Source organism: Symsagittifera roscoffensis, chromosome 2 (genome assembly GCF_963678635.1).
Source record: "Symsagittifera roscoffensis chromosome 2, txSymRosc1.1, whole genome shotgun sequence".
Lineage (NCBI taxonomy): Eukaryota > Metazoa > Xenacoelomorpha > Acoela > Convolutidae > Symsagittifera > Symsagittifera roscoffensis.
The window spans coordinates 56980655-56992968 of record NC_087063.1 but is presented as its reverse complement, the minus strand read 5'-3'; the positions used below and the strand labels follow the sequence as shown (position 1 = coordinate 56992968).

The 12314-nt window shown below is 39.3% G+C and overlaps 1 protein-coding gene across 1 annotated transcript in view; it reads left to right on the top strand.

Moving 5' to 3' along the window:
- LOC134839277 (chondroitin sulfate proteoglycan 4-like) overlaps positions 1-12314 on the top strand; it is a 56848-nt gene that overhangs the window by 19670 nt on the left and 24864 nt on the right. The window contains exon 3 of the mRNA XM_063854775.1: positions 268-489. Coding sequence (XP_063710845.1) covers positions 268-489 — 222 coding nt within the window. The remainder of the gene's footprint in view (positions 1-267; positions 490-12314) is intronic.

The following is a 12314-nucleotide window of genomic DNA, read 5'->3' as shown; positions in this document are numbered from 1 at the left end:
ATGACTAATTTTCTTATGGTATAGGTTTTCGTCGTTTTGTTCCATCCATTGCACCATGCACAAAAAGCGACTTATTTGGAAAATGAATGAAATGATTATTTTTAGTTTTTCTTAATTTGGTCGGATCTTTCTGTGTTACTTGCACTGAAACCGTCCACTCTTGTAAAACATGGAATTGGTAAAAGTTACAACGTCTAATAGGAAAGATTCCGATTGGTAAGTTTCCAGTTTGAGTAATCTATCCTTGAGTTTGTGACTTGCTTTCAGGTGCATCATCTCCCGCATTCTTTCCAATGTCATGGACTCAATTTTCAGACGTCGTCTACTTCCACGATGACTCACCAGACAGAACAGACATGCTTGCGTTCAGACTGACAAATGAGTCACTAGGTTTGAAAACAGACTGGATTGCATTGACGATCAGAATCAAACCGCAGGATAGAAACCCGCCTGTGATGCTCACAACAGGAGAATGGAAAATTGTGAATGGTAAGAAAATTAGCTTTAATATTTCAAGTTTTTCATGAGGAAAAAATTGAAGTTTATTTAAGCTGGTCGCCTAATATGAACCAGTCAGCGATTTTTCATACACCTAAAATTTTTATCTTTTGTTTCAAAAATCAGGTAATAAATGAAAGCTTGCAATTCAGTCATATTTAGACTAATGAATAAATATCCAAAACGTTGAATTGTTTATACTCTGCTCTTTCATGCTTATCGGGGACGAAAAGTTTTTTCTGAGTGTCTACGAATGCGTTTTAGAAACAACAATAATATTTTGCTTGTGTGAAATTTATTTAAGAAATGTAGGCGGTGTCTCAATTTATTTATCTGACTGGTCGTTTTTTTGTTCTGAATTGAAATTTCTACAGTGTTTTGGTACAGAAACACTTCGATTTTGTTATACCCTCAGCCGTTGGGTGAGGTATAATTAAGTTGTCAAGTCTATGCTAAACGCTGACTATGAAATGAGAAATAGAAAAGACTACGATGGTAACTTAAATTCATCGGTCTATGTTTAAGTCTGGATGACGCTGACCTCGAAGCATTTGAGAGACAGCGTTTCATAATAACTATTACATATGTTGTTAGGTATAGATAGATACTTATTTAATCCTCAGACTTCTATATGTATTATGTAATCATTTAGGTTTATAATATGTAAACATTACCAACTGGTAGTTTTAGCACCTGAGTGGACATTGTTTATATAGGAATGTTTTACTATGATATCCGTATGGATAACACTTCCCTCCTTTTAAGAAATTGAGTTCTCAATTTAAGCTTGATTTTCATCGTCCTCCTGCGAATTATCTTTGGTTTGTTCTCGCGTCTCCGCCGATTGTTGTTTATCGGTTTTAGGAATGTCAGTTGATCTCTGTTGTGGGGAAGGTTGTTTGTCGTCTTCTTTCTCTCTCTGGAACGTCATTGAATTTCCTCGAATAGGACTAATCGATTGTAAGAAATTCATTGCTTCTTCAAAATCTTTACTGAAAGAGTCTTCAGTGATCTGCGGCTTGTCTAGAATATACCGCGAGCTTGTGGTTCTTTCAATTGTATGGGTCTTAGTCGTATTTCGGGTGTTCTCGGGCGTATCGCTACTCATCTGGACCTCTGTGCACACGATTTCATCTGATGACGCCAACGATGCTGTTTGGTGTGTCGTGTCCTCATTGTATTTTGTGAACTGGTTTTCGTCATTTTTGCCACTCGGATTGGAGGTGCTAAGTTTCGTCGGTGTAATTTCTTCCGTACTTGTGAGTTCGATGGTTGCTACTGTGAGTGGGGCGTCAGTGTTTGTTGAGATGTGTCCAATTGGGATGGCATTTCCGAATTTTCCGGCCAGCGTGCTTTTCCGTGATCTGGTTGATCGCCGTATTTCCGGTGATTTGGTTTCTGGTGTGGCCTTTAAGTCAATACGTTTTGCTGCAGGTTGTTGACTTGGAGATGGGGATTTATGGTCGAGCTCGTTATCCGATGAGAGTGAGATCGATGTATCACAGTCGAATTGGATGGTTGCGGAGTCGACTCTTGCTTTCTTCTTCGGGCTAACTGTTCTATGAGGTACTGCCTTTGCCGGGAGGCGTTGCGTGAGCGATTTGCTTCTGTCCCGGGCATTCCCTTGCTGTGTTGGTGTAAATGTAGCCAATAGTTTCTGTGGACCTAGGGCTCGTCGGTTCAATGTCTGCTGAAGTATCTCCTGTGTTGATTTTGGTGGTGGCTTTCTAGGGCTTTTTGCTGAATTGTTTGATGCTCCTCCTTGTGCCCCTGTGCTAGTCGTCTTTTTCTCTAAAATACGCGGTTTAGCTCTTGGTAGGTGTTTATACGCGACAAAGTCCTTTAGTGCCGCTGGTCTACACTTTCCATAGACCCTTGGATCTGGTATGAATGCAAGACCGTCATGCCTAATTACCCTAGGTTGTTTCCCATCTTCCCGTATCCACGCAGTGTGTGGAGAGTAATTAATTATTGCGCCGTTTTCGATAATTTTGAACTGCGCCCCAAATGTTCCCGGATTTTTTGTTTTTCTTGCAATTGTCCCCGTTTTCCTAGCAATTTGTTCGAGGCGTAGTCCTGTTTTAGGATTAACGGTATGTGCTGGACCTTTAAAACGATCCTTTAGAAATATTAATGGGGCATTTCGTAATTTTTCTTTTTCTTGTGATGTTAATAATCTTATGGGGTTACGAGTCCTTAGTTTATCGAAATCATTAGATTTTTCTTTTAGAAAGGTTTCCTGAAGTGATCTGGCTTCATAAGGCTTATTTGTCAAAGGTAGGTGCGCACCTATTGGGAATTTTTGGAGTAGCCTCCTGTCGAATTCCTCGTCACTGCTGTCTAATGTTACTGCTTCCGTGTGTGTATCTGCATCCGGCTGGTTCTGTGCTCTACGTTTTCCTGAGTGTGTTTGTGTGTGTCGATTACCTTCGGTAGCACTTTTATCCGCGACAGTTTGTGCTGGTGGGGCCGGGTTGAATGTTGGTTCCGGAACGTATTGGTGCTCAGGTTTGTATTTCAGGTCTAGTTCATCCTCGCTGTTTATATCCCGGTTCCACATTGATTCCGCCGACAACGCTGGTTTTGCAAGTACTTTTTCGTCTAAACATGACAATTTAGTATTTTCCCATGAAAGGTTTGACAATTTAGGCGATGTGCTGAGGTTACTTATGGGAGTGTTAGCTTTTCTACCGTAGTGAGATTCAAACGGTGTAACTTTTGTAGAAGAGTTAGGTGTAATACGGAGGGTTTTTATTAATTCAGCTACGTCCGATGCTAACTTATATGGACGATTTGTTTTGTCAATTTTCATTATCGCTAGTCGTGATTTTAATGTTCGTATGAGCCTTTCGACCATGCCTATCGCTCTGTGGTCGTCCACCGGTGCGAAAATCAGTTTTATATTGTGAGATTTACAATATATAAGGAACTTTTTGGCTCTGAAACCTTGTGCTTGGTCACATCTGATAGCACGGGGTACACCTTGGTTGACTATGTGATTTTGCATAAAACGGATGATTGTATCCGCTTTGTTATTGGTAACAACTTTTGCATACGGAAAGCGTGAAAAGCGATCGACACCCACCAATATATAAACCTCCTTATCATTTTCGTCTGGTAAGGGTCCTGCGAAATCCAATTGGATTTCCTCATTTGGTTCTACTACCGCGTCCAATGTTGTGAAGTGTTGTTTACCCGAGATAACCTTAAAGTTCTTACCCTTTTCCCGACAGCTTTTACAGTTTTGCGCCATTGAGACGATGTCTCTGTGAATGAATGGATACCACACATGCTTCGCTGCTTCTAGCATTCCCCCTTGTCCTGGATGTGTGAGGTGTAAAGCATCCATCAGTGTAGGCCTCAGTTGTTTCGGTATGACGACGCGGTCGTCGTAGAGGAGAATGTTGTCCCTGACTGATAGTCGATGCCTGACATTGTAGAAATAAGGGCCGTAGCAGCTTTTGATTGAGTCCCACTTTTGTTGCTTAACCATTGTTAAGAGTGGTGATAAATTCCTATCTCGTTTAGTAGCGGCTGCTAGGAAACTTATGTCCATCACCTTCCGTAAATTTTTCCGGAACATTGGAGTGTCTTCGTCTTCTATGCTGGCGATAGTTTGGCTCTCCGTGTCCTGTTTTGGTGACTGGTTGTTGTCGGTTTGGGTTTGATGGTCTGTGTCAGGGTATTGATCTTTTTCCAGTGTCTGGCAAATGGCATCAGCTTTCTTGGATTCGATTCTGTTGAATGTGAAGCTGTTTGTAGAGGGTATGACTTGATGTGTCACGTCACTGAATGTAAGTTCTGGTGGTGGGGGTTTCGATAGAAGTGCATTAAACGATGCGTAATTTATGGGAGAGAACGTGAGTTGGGTTTGGGCTGCGGTATGTGCTTTCCTTGTTATGCGGCGAAAGGGTGGTAAAGTCATGCCTTGTTGCAATTGTCTACTCATGTTGTTTTGAATTTTTAAGTTTGAGCTGTTTGAAATTGAGTTAATTTGAGATCGACTTGATTTGAACAATTGACTACGCAGAGTGAATGCAGTTTGTGTTTGAATCGAATTTGAACGTGCGAAGTTCTCGTTCCGGTCGAGCTTTTTGGTGCCTGGATAATTAGCCGTTTTGACATTATTCCAAGCGGCGTTAATACTACTGCTATCTTGGAATTCTACGCATTTTACGAGATCATCAATTAGTGCTACTACGAAATTTTCATCCCAGTACGCGGGGGGTTGAGGTTTTCCGACCGGGTGTCGTGAGATGTAGTCAATGAGACCCATTTTACTACCAGCTAGGTGGTGTATGTCAAAATCGAATGGAATGAGTCGATCAATCCATCTGGTTAACCGACTTTGATAGGTTTTATTTCCCCTATTACTTTTTAATGCACCAACTAATGCTTGATGGTCCGTTATTAAAGTAAAACGTCTGCCGTATAAGTAGTACTTGAAGTGCTCAATGGCCCATACTGCGGCTAGAAGTTCGAGTTCGTTTACCGAGTATTTTTGTTCACATGAATTTAGGAAACGTGATGCATACGCAATTGTGGCCCAACCGTCCGGTGTGTTTTGTTCCAGGGCCGCGCCTATACCTTCGCGGCTGGCATCACAGACAATTCGGGTGTCTCGGTCCGTTACAAAATGTCTGTTTTCTGTTATGTTCTTTACTGCATTTAAGACATTTTTGAAAGCTTTCCCGTTTTCTTCATTCCACTGGAAATTAAATTTATTTGCTGTTGATAGCAGTGGTCTAAGGGGATTACATAACTGAGCTAAGTTTGGAATGAATTTGTTTAGGTGATGAACTGAACCCATGAAACTTTTCAATTGTTTGAATGTTTTTGGATGAGGTAGGTTTATGATTGCGTCCGTTTTCTTATGGATAGGTATGGTGCCGTGTTCGTTTATGGTAAATCCCAACCATTCTACTTCCCTACAACCAAATTTACACTTATCGATTGAAATAGCCATGTTTTCCGTATCTAGTTTGGTCAGAACTTTTGTTAATTTTTCAATATGTTTTTCTTTCGTGCCATGGGATATTATTAAAATATCGTCTAGAAACGCGAAAGTGTCCTTCTCGTTGTTGAGTGTCAGATCAATGGCTTTCTGAAATGCTGCGGGCATATCAGTTAGCCCGTAGAAACCGGTTTGGAACTGATATGTTCCCGTTGCTTTTCCTCCAATTATGCTGAAGTTACACTGCGTACGGGTTGGTTCGTCTAGTGGTAGTTGACTGTACGCGTATCGTAGATCTATTGTTGAGAAATACGTCGTTCCTGGCTTGTTTGTACCTTCTTGTGCCGATTGTGCTATATTGTCTAACAGAACGTCAATATTGGGCATCTGGTACTTATTTTTGTGGATCGATTTATTTATTTGTTTTGAGTCCATGGCTAATTTAATTGATCCATCCTTTTTAACAGTAATGACGATAGGGCTTATGAATTGGTTGTCGTTACATTTTTCAAGTCGAGTGATGTGACCTTGATCGATTAATGATCTAACTTCGTGTTCCACCTTTTCTTGTATATGAATGGGAATTCGACGCCCCCGTTGTTGCAAGGCTTTGAAATCCGATAAAAATTGTGTATGGACCATATGGTTTTTTGAACGTCCAATTCGTGTACACAATCCCGGATAAGTATTTCTGACCCACGTCGCAATTTGTGTGTCTGAATTTTCAATACTATTAACTTGACCTACTGACTCACCAGCTGGTTTTCTTTCTTGATGTAGCTGGATGCCAATTTGTGGGAGAAGATTCCGCCCCAAAATGTTCGCCCGCCTGTCGTCCACCACAATGAAGGATGCTGTGTGGATTGTCCAACCTCCTGATTCAATTGGGGCGGTTAGTCTGCCAAGAGATGGGATTTTATAGCCATTGTAGCATACCATTCTGTTAGCTTCGTCATCCTCTCTCATTCTTGTTTTTACTGCTGATTTTACTGTTGTGGCCAGAAGGTTGGCTGTTTTTTCGTTTACGAACGATGTTGGTGATCCTGTGTCGGCAATAAAAACGATGTTGTTTTTCTCCGAGCGGACCCTTATCAGGTGTCCTTTGAGATCTGTGTCCAATAGTTCTTCTGCCCGTCTTGGTTCAAAATTTATCCAGTTTGTCGATGTATCGTCCGGATGGATTAACTCCCACCCTGGTATGACGTCACCCGCTTGTAGGTAATTAACGTATGCTGTCATATCCGTATCTTGAAGGTCTTGTTGTTCTTGGTTTTCTTCCTGGATTGCATTGACCTCACTTGATTTGCAAAGTCTAGCGAAATGGCCCCTTTTAGTGCATTTGTTGCAGATTTTATCACGTGCCGGACATTGGGCTAAGTGATTTCCTGAGAAAGCATTTCCACATTTGAAACAATCTTTCTTTTGTCCAGTTTTCTCAGGATAGTTTCTGGACGTTTGTCCTCCTCTACTGCGTCCACCTCGCTGATGCGCTTTAAATCCTCCCCGCTTGTGAACGAAATTTACCGGTTCAGATTTAATATTTGGCATTCCGGGATGATTATTTGTCGTTCCCTGTTTTCTAATATAAACCTGGTTCTCGAGGCCTCTTTCACGTTTTATTGCGTAGTCCAAAGCTTGTTCGGGAGTTTTTGTTTCGGCCAGAAGGTCTTTTTGAACTTCGTCGTTTGACATGTGTGCTATAAATAGGTCTCTGACGATCTCGGATTCGAGACTAACATCGTTGCATGCCGTGCATTTAAAATTTCCTTTTACCACCAGTTCCGTAAGTCCGCAGTGGAATTCTTCCAGAGATTCTGTTTTTCCCTGTTTGCGTGTGAACGCTTCGTAACGATCGAAAGTTACGTTGCGTTCTTTAACAAATAGTTGCTTAAGGAGTTTCCAAAACTCTCTGGTTGAGGTGTCTTGAATTCTGAGATTTGGATAATATTGGGTAACTCGTCTTTGGCCCTCCGTCCCCAAACACAAGTATATGTAACTTCTGCATTTGATATCGGCTTCCTCCCATGGTATGCCGTCGACTGTGGGGCCAAGATTATCCAAGTGTTGACATTGGTTCTCCCATGTTACACGTTTCTCTTGGTTTCGAAGGTTTCGATCGCGTATTTGTTTGTCTGTTTCTCCGTCTATGGGGAGCTCGTATCCTGGTTCCTGGGGTTTTCGAACAGCTGGGGGGTTATTTAGAAGCTTGTTCAAATTCATTCCATCTTTGGCGATGATACCAAGAAACAGTTGCTGGTTCCATTTGTCCCACTCTATTGGTGGTTCCGCGGACGCTTTTTGCCAAAAGGGTGTAATCCCCAATGGATTTTTGGTGACTGCTGGCTGCGCCATGTTATACCCTCAGCCGTTGGGTGAGGTATAATTAAGTTGTCAAGTCTATGCTAAACGCTGACTATGAAATGAGAAATAGAAAAGACTACGATGGTAACTTAAATTCATCGGTCTATGTTTAAGTCTGGATGACGCTGACCTCGAAGCATTTGAGAGACAGCGTTTCATAATAACTATTACATATGTTGTTAGGTATAGATAGATACTTATTTAATCCTCAGACTTCTATATGTATTATGTAATCATTTAGGTTTATAATATGTAAACATTACCAACTGGTAGTTTTAGCACCTGAGTGGACATTGTTTATATAGGAATGTTTTACTATGATATCCGTATGGATAACAGATTTAATGAAAGAGAGCAAATGCTTCGAAACTCAAGGAAAAGCGCTTATAAATTATTTAAATGTTATTCCAATGGCAGACAAACAGGTAGCGCATTTGGCTCATGGCGGGAGGAAGTATCATAAATTGCACTGAAGAAAGTCTTTTGTTTCCGGTCGAATACTCTTTTACATTTAACGCCAAGCTTACGAGTTCATTTCGCTTTCAACTTTTTATCTGATGCCGAAAAAACTAAAACTGAGCCGAGACGCCAAACTTTGAAATTACCAGTTTGAAAAGTTATATCAGTGGCCAGAAATGGCTTTGATCCTAAATCGGCCAGCAATTTGTAATTGATGTCTAATTCCGGTTACATTTTGAGAATCAGACGCCCAAGGCCGCAGCTTTTTTACCTTGCTACTTTCTGCAATTCGAGAGCCTCGTCTTCTGATATTTTAAATGTCTTCTTGTTAATCTTACTTCATTTCCGATCAAAAAATGAAAATGTTCCGATGTTAATTTTATGTGGCGGTTGTGGTCATTGTTTCTTTATTCGCAGGATAATTGATTTATTGTTTTAAGCTGAAGTTCTTCATCGACAAATGCTGCCCCACAATTTAAATGGAGTATAAATCCTTGTTTTAGATGTTGGCTTTTACTCAATTTTTCCATTTCTCTTAATCTCGATTTAATCTGACCAGATTTGCATGTCACTTCGGATCTCAACATTCTCGCGGCATGTAATCTAATCGCATTACTGCCCCCTCTGTTTTCCCACTTGCTCTCCTTAATTCGCTGCTCAACAAACAACCAACAGCCCCCTACTGATTTTGCTTTTCTGTCCATTAAACCCGCCCAGCAAGCGTGCAAAGTAAAACGAAAGCAATTCAAACAACAAGGATAAGCATAGAATTGAAGAAAGAACAAAATGGACACAAATCTGGGAGGTGTTTAATAAGATGTTTACTCCAGTATTGCAGACCAGATTTTTGGGGATAGTGAGATTTAGACAGCTTAATTGGCAGTGGTACTAGAGGAAGTGTCTTGCAATTTGTGAATTCTTCAAGTGCGACAAGTGGATACAAGGTGTAAACAAATTGTTGACGGGTGGGCATTGTTGCTGTTTACCGATCCGTCAACGTTCAACAGAGATGTTCTCGCAGCTCTTTTAACAGATCGAATACCAACATTTTCCTTCATAAACCGTGGCTATCTTTTTTTTCTCGACTGCCGCGCCGGGTTGTCCTTTACTTCTACTATCTTAATCTTTTTATTTCTGATTTCTCAGCCACTTTATGATTGCCTATGCTGAAATTCCACGATGTCCATCCAATATCCGCTTCCGATATTTTGTTTGTCTATGTTAAACTGCGGGAATTCGATTATTGCTCTTTTTCTTATCTCCGAATAACCGTCTGCTTTAAAAACCTTTGACTCAAAAATTGATTTTTTTTTGATATTTTGACTTCTTCTCATGTGCCTTGCAAGCTAATACGATGTTCATTTTGTGGTCAAGCATACTTAATCAAATATTTATTATTGCTTTTATTTAAATACACCTAAGTAAGTACTCAGCTCTGATTTCGAGGTTTTTGTTCACAGCTATGCACCATGTGCGGAAATCGATTTTTTATTAATCGTGGTTGAGGCTTCCCAGTTTTTCCAGTTATTTGATTCTATAAAGTGGACACACTCCACCTTCTTACAGCTTTGATTCCCTTAACAGGTTTCTCCTTTATAGTATTATTATTTTTATTATTATTATTTTGACTCCTTGAAACTTGCTTGGTTGGTTCTTGGCTTAAAAATACTTGTTTTTGCTATGTTGACTTTCTACATTTTTGGTTAAATTTTGGATGTTTTACTGTGATTTTTCGTCACTTGAAAGTGTTTTTACATCCGCTTCAGACTCCAACGGGAAGTAGAAGTAATAAATTCCAGGAAAGGTAAATGCTGGGGTACCTAGTCAGTCCAAGGTCGATCTAGGCGTAATGCATCGGTGAGTAATTCAAATATTTTACTCCTGCCAATTCTGCAGCCATTTGCATAATTATAACGAAGGTAACGAACACGGCTGGGACGGCAAAGGTCTTGGGTTACAAATCTGACACGCCCTGTTTTTTTAAACGTGATATATTCCGTTCCACAAAAATTTTTAGGCTTATTATTTATCTGCTTGTTTTGTCGGCTTAGTTGCCACATCTTAGAATTGTTTTTTTTGCTGTACGCATGTTACAATGTAGTTGCTTTTAGTGTTTTGATTTTTTCGGCTATTCGTAATTTTACTAATCTTGACTTTGTTTGTTCTTTTTTTTTGTTTTTTTTTCGCTCAAAAATTTTATTCTTACTGAATGATATCGGGTTACATTTTATCGGCTTAGTGACCTATTTGCGAAAAAAATGGATATGCGTGTGTATGTTTTGAGGGCGAGGGAAACTTTTTATTAGTCATAATCTGTTATGAATTTTTTTCGTCTTTTTACGCTTGCGATTAGCAAGCGTTATCAAATCGGAATATAGACTTTTTCCGGGTTAACAACTTGCTTAACAGAATCATTTTTTAATCTTAGTTTATAATGAACTCGAACTTTTATGCGTATCTGGCACTTAGCCTGGAGATGAAGAATACGCCAAAGATCATGGGTTCGAATCTGACCATGATTTTTTTGAACTGAAATATTCCTTTCCAAAAATTGTCGCCCTATAGTTTGTCTTATGTATTTTCGGCCTAATTGCCACATCATAGAATTGATTTTCTGTACGCAATTTTTATTTAATGTAGTTGCTTTCAGTGATCTGAATTACTCCTGGAATTCTTAATTTTATTAGCCTTGACTTTGTTTTTGGGTTTTTATCGCTTCAAAACTATGTTCGGCATGAGTGATTTCGGCCTATATTTTATATGCTTAGTGATCTAATTTGGAGCCATTTTGAGGGAAGCACAAGTTTTATGCTTCTTTCTGGATCGCTTAAAATGGTTAAATTCTCGGAATAAAATTTATACTTCAAAGTTTTTAATGACAACAATTATATATTGGGTTCTACATTAAAATATTCAAGTTCGTAGGCTCAGTTGCGCTTGTGAAGTGTTTTTTGTAGAGTAAGTTAAACTGCTAATCTCGAGAACGGAGATGCAACTATGACGCGTATCAAAAATTTTATTATTCAAGGCTTATTTCTCAGCTTTTTTTGTTTGATTTTTAGAGCTGCTTTTTGTCGGTTTCTCGGTTGTTTACAAAGCGCTGCTTCGCGTCTATGCAATAGGATTTTAAAAAGATAACCATAGTAGTCTTAAAATCAAGTTAAGCCATGAAATCTTAGTTCTAATCAGTAAATCTGAGTTTCTTATTAAATTCCAAAAGACGAGTTGTGGGAAACTAACTTCCCACTGAAATCGTCTGGCTAAAACGTCTCCAAAATTTTTTAACGTTTACGAAAATTTTGACTTTCTCAAAAACTACCCTTCTAAATCTGAGTTTTTGGGTTCAATAGAGAGAGTCATGGGACGCTTCCTTGCAGTGGCAGCTATGTCCAAATGTTTTTACTCTTAAAATTATAGCCCGCAGAGATGTCAAGGTTTCGATTTTTTGAACTTTTCCGAAACGTATTTTTGAATTCGAGGTGGCGGAAATTTTTGAGGTGGCTCAGAAATCTGAGGCGGCGGAACTTTGTTATAATAATTGCACCTAGCTTAACTTTTGGACCAATTACCCGCGTTTTGACTTTAACAGTTCTCTATTTCAGTAATTTTCAAAGTAATAATTTTTCGACCTATTTTTTAGTTGAAAATAAGCCATCAACTTGTGATTGTGCAATTTTTGGTTGTTTCGATTTCTGGTTGTTTCGAAGAAAATATCAATCTACGGCCCTAATCTAATTTGCGCACGGTCCTGATATATCTATCGTGATATGTTTTTTCGACTAAAGTTTCAGCTTATTGGATGTCGGCTTCAATTCTGTCGGCTTATTCACCGATTTTTTTTCTAAATTTCAGTACTTTTGAGATTGATAAGACTCTGACGCAAATTTTTGACTGCCAAAATTCAACCCCACTAGGACCTCTTTGAAAAACTTGAATGTATTCAAACACGAAAAAATGTTTTTTTTTGCTTTTAATTTTTTTAAATCGTTTTTCCACTTCCTTCTTCAATAGTAACATCGTTCGAAGTTCTGATTGCTAATTT